General features: G+C 35.9%; 1 protein-coding gene across 5 annotated transcripts in view; it reads left to right on the forward strand.

Moving 5' to 3' along the window:
* The window catches only part of LOC120542166 (protocadherin-1-like), a 367,416-nt gene that overhangs the window by 321,151 nt on the left and 28,647 nt on the right, over positions 1 to 17,618 (forward strand). Inside the window, exon 5 of one of the 5 annotated variants that reach the window (XM_039774407.1) lies at positions 6,971 to 7,080. The exons of the other annotated variants lie outside the window; for them this stretch is intronic. Within the exon in view, the coding sequence (XP_039630341.1) occupies positions 6,971 to 7,032 (62 nt within the window). The 3' untranslated portion in view covers positions 7,033 to 7,080. The remainder of the gene's footprint in view (positions 1 to 6,970; positions 7,081 to 17,618) is intronic. 5 annotated transcript variants of the gene reach the window in all.

Raw genomic sequence — 17,618 nt, forward strand, 5'->3', positions numbered from 1 at the left:
AATTAAAATGAGGCATTGTAATCATACAACAGTCAAAATAGAGAACAACACTGTCTATTTTGTTATGGTCAGAAAAAGCCACTACATTGTTTGCATTGTCAGCATAAAGCAAACAATGCCTAAGCAGCCTAATTTAAATAATATGCAAATACACTGTGTGCTTTTGGTGGGTCTGAAAAATAAACAGCAAATGACTACATGTTTTAAAAAGTGGCTATGTGTGTATGTTTGTGTGAATGTGTGTGTGTGTATGTGTGTGCATACAAACAGTTCACATACACACACACACACACACATATATATTTACAGTATATATATATATATATATGTATTGTAAATGCGTGGACGGTTGGTGGCACTATTGCTCATCTTTTCTACAACAGACAAACACACTGGGCACAGGTTAAAAGCATTAAGAATATTTTACTTCTTTTATAGTGCCTCCAAAAGACCACAACCACCACAATAAACACAAACCAAACTCAATAATAGAATTCTCCTCCACATGTCCCAGCAAGCTCTGTCATACTCTCTCACAACTCCAGCTCGCTTGTTGGGTTTCCCATAGTCCTTTATATAGTTCTTGACCCGGAAGTGCTTCTCCTCTTCTGTTCACGTGATTTGTCAACACTTTCGGGTCATATGGTGAATTAAATATTTGTGTCTCTCGGCAGCATCCCCTGGCGGCACCCACAGTACCCAACAGGGCTGTGAAGCCGAACTACAAAGTCCAAGATGCCCTCTGGGAATCCGGGGTACCGCTACACTGCAGGGAACTCGCCATCTGGTGTCTCGGGGGAAGCAATATCCCTGAAAAGGTGCCTTCCCCCATCTGTCTTCTATAATGTCTGTCTGTCTATCTATCTATCTATCTATCTATCTATCTATCTATCTATCTATCTATCTATCTATCTATCTATCTGTATCTATATATATATAGTAAGATCCAGAATTCTGTATATATATATAGTAAGACCCAGAATTCTGAGTTTAAATTATGTGGCATATAACCTTGGTATGTTGTAACAGTACCATATATATGAAGCTAATGTTCTTTGTTACTCCAAATAATATTATTTGCCTTCAGTCTCATTTATATTGTTTTCTTGTTTAAAGATTTTTGGATCTAATAAAGGTATGAATTACTTGTAAGTGTAAGCTTGAGTACCATCATGGCACTGCTTAAAAACAGAATACACATTAGCATTATCAAAAAGTGCTATCCAAAATACTAAACATGACATCTTGCGGGAACTATAAAAGCTGATTCTAAACAGTGCATTAGATACATTTATCTTTCCAAGAATTTGGTAGTGGCTAGAGAACAGTCAACTAATGATTATTTTTAAACATTTCTTGATGTGTTTTTGTTTGCTGCCTAAACATAAAACTGGCCATCTGCACATACCGAGTAATGGGAATCATAATAAAAGGAGTATCTTCGTGCATCTATTATCAGATCCAGATTCAGTCATGCCAGGACTAGATGCAATTTCACTCCGTGATTATGAATGCATGCTGTTTCAATCATTGCCCAGGTTTGGATGTATTTTCAGTCACTGCTCAGAAATGGATGCTTATTCGCTAACTAAATGCAGTTTCATTCAGTGCTCAAGTCTGGACTTGGTTACAATCATTGCCTAAGTCTGGCTGGAGTTTCACGTTTTGGCTACACTTGGGCACATTTTTATTTTTTGGACAATACTTGAAGAAAGGCTTGTATCACATTAAAATGCATGTGAAATTTTATTAAGCATCTGCATGAATAGTTTTAATTTCTATTCTTTCTCTATGCCAGGTGTACTTTCTGTCTTTCCAGGTTTATTTTCATTATCCCCTAAATCACAAACATTTAAAACTTTTACTGTTTTAAATGCGAAGTATTTTTTACTTTTCACTGCCTGGCCATCTCAAGCAGTAGAGAATTATCTTAGCGTAATTTAATGGTATTACTGGTCTCATTATTCGCCAAAAAAGATTATTTTCATCGATCCAGCCAGTGGTTCAAAAGAAAATTATTCATTGATCTAAACATCACAGAAGCAGGCAAAACCACAGCATTTGATAGTGAATAAATTTACAGTGTGTCAAATACAACTACTTTTTTTTTTTAATGGGGTAGCACAGTGGGGTAGTGGATAATGCTGCTACCTGTGTTTGGATCCTGGCCCACAAACTCTTTATATGGAGTTTATGTGCTCTTTGTAGGATTTTCCCAACACTGCATGGACATGTATTTTAATTCCCTGATTTCATTAAATTGCACAGTGCAGGAGAGTATGGAAGCATGTGTGAGTTTTCTCTGTGATGAACTGGCACGTTATCAACTTACATCCAGAGCTAATGAGACAGGCTTCTGCTCCTCAAGACATTTACTTCGATTAAGAAGATTAGACAAAGGATGGATGATGTTTGTTGTTGTTAATATGATTTTTTTCTAACCCAGACAAGGGTCACAGAAGGAGCAGGAGCCGATCTCAGCTAGCATAGGGTGCAAGGCAGGAACAAAACGCTTGGCAGGATGCCAGTCCATCACAGGTAAAACACACATACACACACCCCAACCATATAATAGGGATAATTTTAGCATCACCAATCCTCCTAACATGCATGTCTTTGGACTATGGGATTAAATGTTTATATAAGTTGAAAGTATTCATTTTATAAGTTAGGTTTTCTTTGAAGGTGGCAATGGATTCAACTGCAAAGATGTAGGATTTCTATATGCTAAGCTTACAAAATTTTACAAAAGAGCTTCCTCCTGTATTTAGTTTATAATTTTTTCCATTGTTGCCAGCTTTCTTGCCAAGGGCTCTGGCGGAGGTGCCCACTGATGTGCACAAAACAGATGGCAATGAGTTGGGCGAGAGCTGGTACCTGTTACAAAAATTGATTGCAGTCATTCTTGCCAAACATCATTGCGACAGTCCTAATTAACTCTTCAGTCACCACACTATTGATAAGCAGAAAATACTTCGCAGTGGCTTACAGATGAACACAACTAAGAAGGATATTGTCAGAATTCCTTAAAATAATAATAATAATAATAAAGTGTTTAATGACACTTAACAAATAGTGTGTAATTATAAAGTGTCCCCTTTTATAATATTTAATTTTTTATGAAAAGTTAATATAAAGTAATTGTAACCATAAGCAGCATGGTGGCATACCTGCTGTCTGTAAGCTTCAGTAGACTGGTGTAGGATCCCGAAATGGTCAATTTTCATGGAGTTTGCAGATTCTCCCTATGACTTTTTCTATTGGGTATGATGGTTTTCTTTCCGGTATTCAAATATGTGCATTTTAGGTAAGCTGGAGACTCCATATTACACAATGCATGGTTGATTGTGGCTGTATGTGAACGTGGCATGCTTTCCTCCTGCATCCAACAGACCTGTTTGTTAGGTAACATAGCGATGATGAATTAGCCTGGTTTGAATAAGCACAGTTGTATGCATACATGTGGCCTTTGATGGATAGGCTCACTGTCTGTCCGGGACTGGTTCTTTACAAGAACCCCATACTGTTGTAATATTCACTGGTAACTTCCATCCCTAAACCTGTTCAATTCATGTGGATGGATCATTACGACCTTTAGTCTATGCATATTCGTGTTGTACACTTATAGGCTACAGGGAGAAATGGCTGTTTTACTAGCAGGATATACTTTTTGTGTGTACATTATAATTTAAATAGCTGCAGTAGAATTGTAACACAAGAAAACAAGTTGATTTGCGGAGTTTGTTCAGATATTTTGCATTACATTGTGCATTTTTTTTAGATTTCCGTTATTTTTCACACCATGGCACACTTTTATAGTCGAAGCAGTGGCTTACCTCACCCTGAGTATTTGTTGAGATTGGCCATTGAGTGTGTTGGTGGCACTAAGTGGACTTTCTAACTCTTTTAAAACATATGTCATTTTACAAATAAACGCCTCAGTATGATGAATGTTGCTGTGCCTTTATGAAGCTTTTTTCTGCCTCTTAGATGATTTAGTGCATGAAGGAGCAATATAGAAGTGCACAATAATCATGTACATGTTTTTGGCAAGACACAAAAGCTCAGCAGTGAAATGATGCATGAACTATTACTTGTGACAGATATTGTGAATTAAGAAATATAGTTTAAAATATGGCAATACAGTTGGCCCGCATGCGTAAATATAGTTATTCTACTTTGGAAATTCTAAAGGATTTGCATTACTGCAATTTGAAATCTTATTTTCAGAAGCTCCTTTGTCACAGCAGGGAAGCTACACACTTGCAAAGAGTATAATCATTACATTGAAAAAATAATGCTAAACATGAGTGCAGATATAATCCCAAAACAATGTGTAAAATAAACCCTGCCTGAATACAAATATTATCACCACATTAAAAACAGAATCACTTTGAGCATTCCAAAAGTCATCTTTTAGGCGGTGCTTCAGATTTATTTCGTCCTGATAGCTATGCTTCATATCTTAAAGGCGAGCTGTGGCAAATACAAAAGATCAAGGTCTGAACTGCTATGGTGATTTAGATTTTTTTTCCCCTGAATGATTTAAATTGAATGGCTTAGCCCCTTGAATGTGATGTTTATAACCATACACTCATAAATATTTATAAAATGACATATACAATTTTCAACCTTCGAATGATACTACTTTCAAGAAGGAAAGGGACAAGAGTTACTTTACAATGTAATACGTTTTCAGGGAAATTAAATTAGAGCAAAGGTTGGTCATTTTTTGCCACAGCAAGCCTAAGTATGCAATATTTTAGTAATTGCATGTAATCGTGGTATTCCAAGCCTCTGCATGCAAAAGATGTTGCAGTCTAGCAAGGTATTTTGCTCTCCAGTTAATTGGATTCAAACCTAGAAGTAAGATTCAGAATCGATTTTAATATTCTCCTCCTAACCTATAAGGCATTAAACGGTCTAGCCCCGCCTATTTGAGTGTCTTGCTCCATTGTCACAATCCCCTCGTGTTCTTAGATCCACAGATCAGCTGCTCCTAACCGTTCCCAAGGCACGCTTTTAAAGCTCGTGGTGAAAGGGCTTTCTCCGTCTGTGCACCCAGGCTCTGGAACTCCCTGCCCTTAGTGGTTAGGCAAGCCGCTTCAGTCGCCACATTCAAATCTCGCCTAAAACGCACTTCTTCACATTGGCTTTTAATTCTTAACCTGTTTCATTTTCCACTTGTCTTTTGCTATTTTCTCTATTTTATTTGGTCCCTTGACCTGTTTTTAGTATCTCTGTTTTAATTCCCTCTTAATGTTTAGTTTTAATATTTTGCTTTTAGTCCTGCTTGTTGTAACTGTACAGCGCTTTGGTCAGTTGTAATGCTGTGTTTTTAAGCTCAACAAATAAATATGGTATGGTATGGTATGGTAGAAGTACACAGGTTGCCCTGACAGAAGTGTCTTGCCTCTAAATTATTGACTGAGGGCTTTCTTCCACGCAGCAATATAGTGAGGTTTGATTAGATAATTGAAAATTGATAAATGAAAGCAACAATTGTTCCATGTTCCTTGCTAGCTTATCAGTTAACAGCCTTCAAGGTATCTCAGTAATATGTAATTCAGATTCAACAGCTTGCCTCCTAGTAAATCCCGACTTTAATGCTGAAGTACATTCTAAGCCACCCATCCTTTCCACTGCTGTTTTATTATTTCACTGAATGAATGAAGCTCTGCTTTGTTGAAAACATATTTGATGGTGGACCTTCTGCCAGCTGGTGATACCACCACGGTACCTCTCAGGACAGACCTGCAGTTACAGCAGACAGTTTTAAGAGTGATATATGAGTGGATCTCATGTTGATGGTGAACAAGAATACAACAGAATCCCTGGAATAACACACCATTACTTTTTACATAGTATTCATTATGAAACTAAACCAAAGCATGGTATGAGGCCACTGTGCTACATGTTGTTGAGTGATACCACAATAATGGCCTTTGTAGAACAACGTTGTCTTACCCTGAAAATAAATGGTGGTGTTAATCAGTGCTGCCCATATTCAACTGTTAAATATGTCATTTTTCTTGACTTACTATATAACGATGTTCAACTATGTGTCCACAGTATACAGTAGGAAACATTTCTAACTCCATATAAGCATACACTATACATTGTTCCTACACTCTGGAATGAATCCATTTAAAAGCCGTTAGTTAATTTCGTTTTCATTTGTCATTTGTTAAAATGCTCTATACATTACTAATGTCAAGCTGAAAGGTGTCTTCTCTTTCTAAAATCTATGCTGTGGCTGTTTTATTTATATTATGAGTGAAGCAATTTAGATCAAATGCTGGTAATCTAAGAAGTTTCCAGATGATGATCAATGACATAAAAATTCCATGAGTACCATTCTAATGCATGTTGTTTTTACAGCAGTATCTCTGTAGTGTTTCATCCCTGCCATTAGCCCACTTTTCGATGGGTCAGTGCCAAGATCCTTGGCTTGGGGAATGCACTAAAAGAACAAGAGAATCTCATTTACATGTATAACAAAGAATGCTTTTTGTTTATTTGTTTTGAAGTGTTTCCAGCATTGCCATTTCACAGTAAATTTAGGGCTATGTCTACCTTATTGATGTTGATGTAAATCACTGGTTACACTACACTATGTATTCTGGTGGGTGAAGAGGAAATAGTTTTTAGTTTTAAGCTAAATATTTATTTCTTTTATGAAATTTTGTTCAAATAAAGCAACAGCTTATTTAACCAACCTTGCACCCTACCATAATATGTGTGAGCATCGTCATGTTTCACATTTTGCTGAATTCTAAAACCTTTTTACTGCCTGGATTAACTAAAAAACAATTGACATTTGAAACAAGCAACCAATTGTGCTAGAAATTCTTCCATTTGCTTTTAACAGTCAAGGTATCTGTTCATGTTAATTCAAAGACTCAAACTGTGATTGGCAGCAAACTGTGGAATCAGACGTTTGGCTCAGAGGTCCCCCTCTGTCCTGTAGGGAGCCGCCCTCCAAGACGAGGTGATAAATCCAGGACACCCAGAGAGAGACCCGTTGCATAGGTGATGTAGGGGAGGCGAAGGGTGTTAAAAGAACACTGGACAAAAAGGGTAAGCTACTGCACGAAATTTATGGTTTGGCTTTTGGCAGACTTGAATAACTAAGCCACTAGCAACCAGTCATTAACATTTTCAGTCCAATTTTGCATGTTCCAGACTCAGTAAATGATCTCATTCACAAACAAAAAATAAACTAACGTCAATGCAAAACTTAAAAGAAATATGTGCTTTCAATAAATGTCTTGCAATAATGTCCATTTTATTTTTCCATGTACTTGTAGATTGTAGTTAATCTGCAATTAACTAACTGTAATATGGAAATGTTATTAAAGAAAGTAAATTATGGCAAAATTATTATGTTGTATTGCTAAAATGTTTTTAAAAAATGTGTGTGAATATATAATTGTTTTATTGTTGACTGTGTTTGCATTATCTTTATTTACAAATACAATCTAAGCTTTCTGAAGATGAATTTTAAACAATAACAACAATTGTCAGATTTTTGAAGTGTTTAAAAGAGGGAGACCTCCCCCAACCTGTTCAAAGCTTGAAATACAAATCATTACATAAATAATTTTTCAATGTATGTCCTTTACAGATCTACATTTTTACTGTAATAACTGGCTTTGCTAACCCTAATTTCCCATAGCCTACAACCTTAAGCAAAGATCTCTTTTCCTTTAAAGGACTGTAGATAGAATTGGGATGTCTTCTTTCTTTATGGTTCTTCATGTCTCATACCAAGCAATAAATAAAAACAAGAGACATAAAAGGTTCATGCTACCACTTGTTTTTAACAGCAAACATTTTGATGGCATTCACAGATCCATGACACTTACTATTAAATATTTATTCAGAATAGTCCAAGATGTTCTTATTGATTTTTATTGTATTCATGGTCCATCATTACAAGAAGATTAGTATTTTTTTCATGTCATGCTGACACTATCTAATGATGATCTTAAAACATATAGTTTAGTGCAGAGATAAATAATGACATCCATGTCATTAAAGTAACTTAGACAGTGTACTGTTTGATCAAGTACAAGAAGGCAAGTGAATATTAAACAACTGCATTATCTGAACTTGTTCCAGCAAGCTGCAGAGGCCATGACCAGGGACCTCATTTATACTGCTTGCACACACACAAAAAGTGGCTCAAAATGTGCGTACACAACTTTCCACACAAACATTGAGTTTTATAAAAGAAAACTTGATGTAAAAACTTGCGTTATTTACAGAAACTCTAAACCATGCGTACGTAGTCTTTTCAGAGAAACTGGGAAATGATGACACTCTTGATCAAGCAGGGAAATGCAGTCAAACTGGCTAAATGATGACTCATGCTTATAGTAATTCATATCACTTAGCCGTTATTATCATATGCATTGACGTGACAAACACATTAAACCTTAAAGGTGATGAATATGATGCACAGACTCTATTTTAGTTCCCTTCTAAAAATGCCAATGCACTACATATTTGCACTGAGGACATTTTTTGGTTTTTCGTCAGTTTACATCGACTTCCTGTTGTCACTTCTCAGAGAACTGGCAGTGAGGGCAGAAATATCTCTATCAAGCTTCACCATCATACCTGCTGTGCTGGAAGCCATTAACAGACTGGCATGGCACTACATCCAGTTTTCGTATGGTGTGGGTTCATATACATTAAAAATGTTTTTGCCAACAGTAAAAGGCAATATGCAGAAGTTTCCAGTTAAAGCTGATTTGTTAACCATATGCAGTTCCATTCCATTAATGAAGATGTGACTGGCAAACATCATGTGGTCACCCCACAATTCATTTATTTTGAAGCAAAGTAGCTTTAGCAGACATGATGGTGCTATACATGGTGGCTGGATTGTTGTAAGCTGCCTGAGCCCTCAGCTTTTCATATGGCTTGTACTATTCATTGTAACTGCCATTATGTTATTACATTAAGATGATGTCTTACACATTTACCGGACCCACAGAGTGCAATCAATCAATCAATCAACATTTATTTATATAGCACATATTCATAATAAAAATGTAGCTCAAAGTGCTTTACAAAATGAATAGAAAAATAGAAGACACAATAAAAAATAAACATAAGTCAACATTAATTAACATAGAATAAGTAAGGTCCGATGGCCAGGGTGGACAGAAAAAACAAAAAAAAACTCCAAGAGGAGATGAGCGATAATGCCATGTGTGATCTTACACTGTCAGTTGTTGAATACAACCAGATATTTTTGAACGCAGGTAACGGGGTCTCAACACATCAGGAGGGAGAGGCTAATCTACCAGCCAGCGAAGTTCTGCAGCAATGTGATTGCATACATATGAAGCTGATTAGCTTGTGCCATATATGGATGTTTCAGGGCGGTATTCATTGCACTCTCACATATGTATATTTACAAGGTGATTGTGATTTATAAACAGAAAAATGCGTAGAAATGTGTATATGCCAGGTTTTATAAATATAATATTTTTTTGGCCATTTTCTATTTTTTTGTTTGCCGTGAACTTATTATCATGCTTAAATCTATGCAAAGTTTTATAAATGAAACACCAGATCATTAAAAAGTTCTTCATTGCTTTCACCTTTGACTAGATGTTTTTTATACATCATTATCTGTCCCCTGTAGTGAAACAGGACAAACTTTAAAAATCAACAAAATATATATATATAAATATACAATTCTGGCCAAGCAGAAGGTAGATATGCTCCAACATCAAACGTTCCACGGTATCTGATCTTCTTCAGCTCTGTTGGGAGAGTATCCTCCGCATTGGGGACGTAGAAGAACATGTAGCCATGATATCTGCGGCAATCAGGAGCTACCCTCTAAAACACAGGTAGCTGTGATATCTCTCTTAAAAACCTCAAACTTTACTCCTTAACAATCTGAAGATGATAATGTCTGTTGAACAAACAGGTATCGCTAGCTAAGCAGAGGCAAGTTACACTCCAACACGTGGCGAGATGTACAGTAGACCGACTCAAACGGAGGCTGACATGTGAGTGAGGACAGCCTCATAGCCGCTCTCTCGGATACGCGCAAATAAATTGGTACCACAAGCGAAACTATGATACTCAGCGCGACGAGAGAAGTCGTAAAATCAATCGGAATGTTCAAGCAAATTATAGAAAAAAACCTGATCTAAATCCGTTAAGTAGGTCTCTCCTGAGAAGTGGACAGACATACAGACAGACAGACATTGGATTTTATATATTTATGTATATATGGGCAGTGTTTACAAACTCTTGTATACAGAGTCCTGTTTAACTTTTCCAATTATTTTAGTTGAATTTAAATTACCTTATAAGAAAATGAATACTGTAAACAAGGTGGCGGAAGTATTTTAAACACCTGCCATTGACACTTAAGTGCAGATTACCTGGCTTCCCTTGTTTGATTTTCATATAACAATTATTACTTAGTTCCAGGAAGAGTTAGATTTGTACATTTATACATGTCCTTGTGGATTTTATTGGAGTAATCAGGGTTTCCTCCCATGTTCCATGTTAATTAGTGCCTTAGATGAACCCAATGTTAATAAGTGTGGGTGAGTGCATGATGGACTGGTGCCACATCCAGAACTTGGTTCTCATACACATCCACTGCTCTTAAAATACACACCTGCCTATCACTGTCAAATTTTCAGACACTAGATACTATTAATTTCTACTAGCAAAGCACGCAGGATTACATTCTTTGAATCCTATTGCATGTTTAAAGCCATCGACCGTTCCAGTGTTGACAAGGTTACTGGCCATAATCTTTGGTATCTATAGCTTCTTAATGGCTAGTGACATCTTGTAGGCAGGGGGTAAACTTTATATGTCTAATGAAAAAATTCCCTCTGCCTGCCATAATTCAATCATTCAATAATTCTTATATCAAACAATAGGGCAAGTCAAAAAGAAGCAATATTTATTTGCAATCCAAGGAACGCATCTGGATATTAATTTGAATTCTGCACCTAAATTTAATATGCTGACTACAAGCATTAAAATATTATAAACTAAAAAAAAGCTGAGTTTAAACTTATAGTATGTTTAGAGTTTACTTTTCTTTACTCCCTATCAACTTTGCACAATTTTAATAATCCATTTTAAACTATGGCATATTGCAAGAACTGCTACTGCTGTCCGTATTGAGATTTGAAATCATTCACCTTTTACCAGGTTTGGACTATGTTAACAACTGATGTTAAATTACTATGAACTGCAAGAACTGATATTACTGTCCCTCTCTAACTATGGCATTTTAGAATTCTTTTCAGTATTATTCTACCAGTATTTACTTTTCCTTCACTGTACATCCAGGTGCTCTGGACATTTACAAATTCCATAAGTGAAAGTTAAAAAGTCATTCTTAAAAGGAAATCTGTTATATTTATAGTGAAATCAGTTATATAGATGATGAAGCAGCAAGGTTTAGATTACAGCCTGGCCACAGTCTTTATAAAATTTAAATGAGTTTTCTTCGAGTCACAACTCAAAGTTGTTAATTAGTGTATCAAAATGGGCCCAACGTCAGTGTAAAGTGAAATGAATCTGCCCTGTAATTAACTATTGTCTCATTAAGGGCTGCTTATATTCTAAATCTAGCTAAACTTTTATTATTACTCTGTATTTGACCAAATCATGTATTCACAGAGACTTCCAAGATTAAAATGTTATAATTATTTTTTACAGCGGGATCACAGGTGGGTTAAGAGATGTGTTTAGTGTCATGGAGCTGGAGGCAAGAATTAAACTAGCAGTCTTGTGTTTTAAAGTTCAATATGCCATTCTGCCGGCAGATTGCTGTAACCATATAGTAGCTTAAGAAACTTGCACAACAAAGTAAAGTATCTGTTGTTTAAATTACGGTTATATAAATGATGTTCTTTCATTTTTTACAGTGAGTCTATAACAGGATTGAACTGTTGCTTTTCTTACTATACTAGTGCCTTTCTGCAGTCATTAAATAATTTGCACATTGCTTCAGTTCATGGTGACAGATAAAATGACTTTCACTCATGAATTATTTGACTGATCCTTTCTCATGCTACCTGAAATGGTTTTCACTATGTATTATTAGTGTTCTGTATTGTATCAAGTGCCAACGGGGCCACATGCTTCCACATACTTTGTTTTATACAGCAGATCTATAACTAGGTGCAAGTAGCTGAAATATGTCCACTCAACTATTTACTCAACAAAGAGTGAGAGACACAAACGAAAAATTTTATGTCATTTATATTAACTAGCTATTCTTAATCGTGCCTTTGATGCCCATTTTTGAAACCCTTGAGAACATTCATTAATATTGAGTACATTCGGCAGTTAACACGACAGCACATCTTTTCTGATCCTTTACCCTAACATTCTTCCCTCTGTAATTTTTTTTCTTCATTTAGTTGTTTGTCCACTGTTAATTTTACCATATGTACATGAAAGTGTTATCAATGAGTGAGATACATTTCAGTGAGATACGTTTCAAATCATATTTTTGAATTGACAATGCCCTTTATTCTATTGAACTTTTGCTTTTAAATATTACATTTCTATAAGGCATTTTAATTGGTAGAAGAATAAATGTCATTTAATGCTGGATACCAGCCAGTCATGCAACTGCACTTTAAAAGGGACAAAATCCTAAATTTAAATCCTCCACATATTTCTTAGGCCAGGGGTGGCTAAATTCTGGCCTGTTGCACAGGCACAAGTGGCCCATGGTCTTCTCATAAAAATAGTTGGCTGGTGCAAATGTAATAACTTGTCATGTGGTGTCATCCAAAAAGTAATGAAATAAGGCACACGTTTACCCTAAAAATAGGGACAACCTGTTTTTAATTGCTTGCTTGCTTGCTTTGTTTTGCAATATGCATTTTGAAAGAATAGCACATTACAATTTATATCGGTATGATATACCCTCCTGAAGGCAGAGCTTAGGGTGTGACTCTCTTTCCACAAATCAGTATGAAAAGCAATTACAAATGTGAAATAACAAAGTTATAAGAATAGCAGTTCAGTGTTACACATACATATCAGATTTCCTGTAATCAGATTATTAGTGTACTTCAAGCTGTGAGTTTAGTGAAACAAGGAGTAAGATGCAAGTACCATCAGCAGCATCCCAATTGTGCTTTCAATTTTTGTGTTTTTCAAACTCTTTATCACTAAGTCAGAAGAGGAAGATAATTAATAGCTTTCAAGGTGGGCTCATTTCAATTTTAATAGAATTTAGTTCATTTATATTTTTCTCCATTGTTCAAGCTTTACAACAATCTGATTCAACTGCCGCAAGCAAAACCTGCTTCCCTAACTTCAGATCACCTTTCCAAAAGAAGTGAGAGCATTGATACACGTGCAAGTCAGATTTCTGACATTCATTGTGAATTTGAATCTCACTTCCAGGATGACAGACGCTTTGAGGCAAATTTTGACTTCATCTCCATTTGCTGTTGTGGACAATCAGATCCACAGGGGTCTTGCATCTGAAAGTTAAGGTTATGCCACATTACACAACGTTTACAGTGATTTTCAGCAATAAACTTCATAAGATAATCTTAGTGAGTCAGAGGCAGTCACTGCACACTCCCATGACGTCAGGTCATGCAGTCTGACATACCCAGCGGCTCACTTCAACTAGCTTGCCTCAATAAAATCACACAGGTTTTATTTTGTCTTAAGTTGTAGGGGCCTGTTCTATGTGCATGGTAGATAATAACCAATGAGAGCACACCCAGCAGAAGTACAAAGCATATAATACATTATTGAGGAATAAGAAACATGGGTGTTTCGGTCCTCACAAACAAAAGCTGAAAGTAACTAAACTCCAATTATGAACAAAAAGTAACTTTACCAATGTTTCTTAGCCCAGACTGTATTTTACTCAGGATTTGGCTCCAAGGCTTTGCAAGCATGCTGCGTGCATGGCATCGATATTTGGAAACAAATACATTTGTGAAGTTACTAAAAGCAAGTATAGAAGCAAACTAGCAGAAAAAAATCCTTCCAATGAATTAATTGTTGCGAAAATGAGAAGCAGAGTTAATGTTATAAGCAGAAGCATAGTTTCATTTTCACATGACATAGCAAAATCACTGTGCTTTAAAATTGGTTTTTGAGCATTCATTTTAGTATCTTTTAATAAGTTTTTTTTTTAACTAAATGATTTCTTAAAGTAATTATTTTTTGGTGCGTTTATACTCACACCTAGATTTTATGTACGGCCCGCTGTATAAGGTTTTATTGACGATTCGGCACACCACCAAAAATATTCAAATCCCCCCCCACCCACCACTGCCTCTTTCAGTGTTTTTCCTGTTACACTCTTTCAGTGTTTTTCCTGTTACAAGGTATTATGGTCTACAGGATAAAGCAGTAAACTTTAAAGGACATGGAGGCCAGCTCAGTTCTTTCCTCTAAATAATTTTGTGATCCTTTGGATGTCTGTTAACCAGCCAGTTATTCAAATGGAAAAATTATATGTAATATAAACTGTCTTCTTTAAAGTTATTGCCTTATCTGGAAGAATCAACATTATTGGTTATCAATCATTCTGAAGATCATTTTTTGAAGAACCAAAATAGCCTCATATTTCTGAGTGACTTTTCTCAGTTTCCATTGTATTTCCACAATACTTGAAGATGAATATCAGATGACTTTTTTATAATTTCAGTAATCTTAGCACGGTGAAATCCAAGAAACCACTGAATCAAATTTCTTTTTTTTGCTTGGACTATTAAACTATTTGAAAAAGCAATATAATGGTAGCAACAGAATACAAGGCAGGAATCAACCCAGAAAGTGGCCACGGTCCATTACAGTACACAACTCCACCCTTGTCTACACTATTTTAAACAAGGCCATTTTGTCATCACCAGTTTACCTAGACAGTGAACTAGACAGCTTGATTGAACCTTTGAGGAAGGAGTGATGCCCCATCATGTCAGCTAACTCTAAAATGATCTGTCCAAAAAGTTACTTTTTAGGTGCTGTAACACTGTCCTCCAATAGCATTGTTTTAGATTGTTTCTAAAAATTATGAAATAAAGTAATTAGAGCTGATTAAAATAGTTTGGTGATTAAACTGTTGTGTCGTAACTCAAATGCCTCTAGTACTTATTGTAAATCAGCCTTTATTTTATATTGTATCATTAACAATGCTGCAAAGGAAAAACACGCACACCCTATATATAATCATTCTGCTCCTTGTAATCTTATTTTAACTTGCTCACTTTTTAAATGATTATAGTTTTGACTGTATTATTTTACTTTGTATGACATTACTTCTTTAATTTGATCACTAAGTTATTTTTATTTTGAAATTGTTTCTTTTATATTATGTATTAAGGAATTGTTTCTTTTATATTCTGTATTAAGGCCACTAACAGCTTTGCTTTATCCATTTTATGAAATACATTTAGTCATTAATCTCAGTCCTTCTTTAAACAAGTTTTAATTAATAATATTTTATCCTGTTTTGCAGATCATGATTTCCGTCATCATGAAAGATAGTATATAACATACTAATTAGTTACTTAATGAAGAAATGTATGTTCTCAGTCCAAAGACACGTATTAATTTAAATTCTCTCTGTACATTTCATATTCAGATGTGCTACACTGCAGCAATGCTACAGGCTACTACTGTTTATAAGTAGTCTCCATGGAAACATGATGAGATGGTGAAATAGAAGAGTATGCATTCATCATGCTTGAATTGCCTAAGTTGGGGTGGATTTAATCATGCAAAGGACAATCTGGAATCATTCCATATTGTATCTGGATTCTTTTAAATATGAAGGGCAATTAAGTTTTCAGCACACACCGATCAAGCATTATTCCTTTAGCGTGAATAAGGTTTTTGTCTTGAGTGGCTGAGGGCATCGACACCTAATACTTAGCAGTGGAGAACATTTTGAAAGCTTAACAATACATAGTGTTCAGTGAAGGAAAGACTAGGTGACTGATGGTATTTTTTTTCCCTCATAGTCAATATCTGAATCATTTTTATTATAACCATTTTACTATTTTTGTTCCTTTAAAGAAGAAATCATAATTCTTCGATAAACTATCTGTTTAACACCAGCATGTATTAGTGTAAGATTATTTTTGTAGTGAATGTGGTTTGATCAAAATGTAATTTAATTTACATTAGCCCTCTGTCTGTGACATTACCTACGTATCTATCTGTTTGTCTACCTGTCTGCATACATACACACTCACACACATACATAACTGGACATTAACCTGGAAGTGAATATTCATAGCCCTGCATATGATAAATGGCATACATACAGTGTGCAATAAGATGAACAATGATCTTTGTTTCCTTTTTCCTTTACATAATAATTTCTTCTTTCACTAATATCTCATTACATGATTTGCTATATTTATGCCAGTAGCTGAACAGCTGAATGATATTGTATACTAAGAATACTAGCATGTGATTGTTTTTTTTTTTCTTTATGTAAGATTTTTAAGTGCTACATTTGGTGTGATGGAGTAGTTAATCTTGTTCATTCTCTCCCTTGAGATTGCAGAGGGGAACTGAAAGCTAATGAAGCTTTTAACCCAAACACTAGGCCATGGAAGCTTACTTTGTATAATATTGCAGTAATATGAGCAACAGCAGAAATGTGTGCCTCATGTTTGTTAATTCATTCTTGAATTGCACCACGAATGTAAGGTGAAATTATCAATACATCCAAGTGTGTTGCATACTGTAGCCTCTGTCATTTTGCTCTTTCAAGATTTAAAGTAAAATAAGCCTAAATATATAAAAACTGCAGCGCACATCCAAAGTACAGTATTTGTAAAATACCAAATTAGAAGTGAATTGTGCATTAAGCAGTACAGTTAATAACATTCAGAGTTTCTGATCTTTTTAAATGATAGGTAAATAGGTAGGGCGACATGGTGGCGCAGTGGTAGCGCTGCTGCCTTGTAGTTAGGAGACCTGGGTTCGCTTCCTGGGTCCTCCCTGCGTGGAGTTTGCATGTTCTCCCCGTGTCTGCGTGGGTTTCCTCCGGGCACTCCGGTTTCCTCCCACAGTCCAAAGACATGCAGGTTAGGTGGTTTGGCGATACTAAATTGGCCCTAATGTGTGCTTGGTGTGTGGGTGTGTTTGTGTGTGTCCTGCGGTGGGTTGGCACCCTGCTCTGTGCCCTGTGTTGGCTGGGATTGGCTCCAGCAGACCCCCATGACCCTGTGTTTGGATTCAACATTGGAAAATGGATGGATGGTAAATAGGCAGCATCACAGAGTTTAGGCCCCAATTTTATTTGCTAAGACATTTTATGTTCAATTCCTTGTTCATATGGATTTGAAGTGTGCCGTCCCATCCAATTCTGTTTCCTCATATTATTTATTGCTCTCTACATAAGTACCCAACATCTCTTAATTGCACAAAGCAGGAAATGTTAACGGAATTATAATGGAAAAGAACAGTAAGAGTCAATGGAGGCATTGTTGGCTCACTGGTTAATACTGCATTCTCACAACTCTTAGGTCTGGGCTTGAATTTATCTCTCAATAACACTTGTAGTTTTCTTTAAGGTGTTTTCTGCTTTCTATGATTTTGTTAAACACTGCACATTCACT

This window comes from Polypterus senegalus, chromosome 13, assembly GCF_016835505.1.
Source record: "Polypterus senegalus isolate Bchr_013 chromosome 13, ASM1683550v1, whole genome shotgun sequence".
Lineage (NCBI taxonomy): Eukaryota > Metazoa > Chordata > Cladistia > Polypteriformes > Polypteridae > Polypterus > Polypterus senegalus.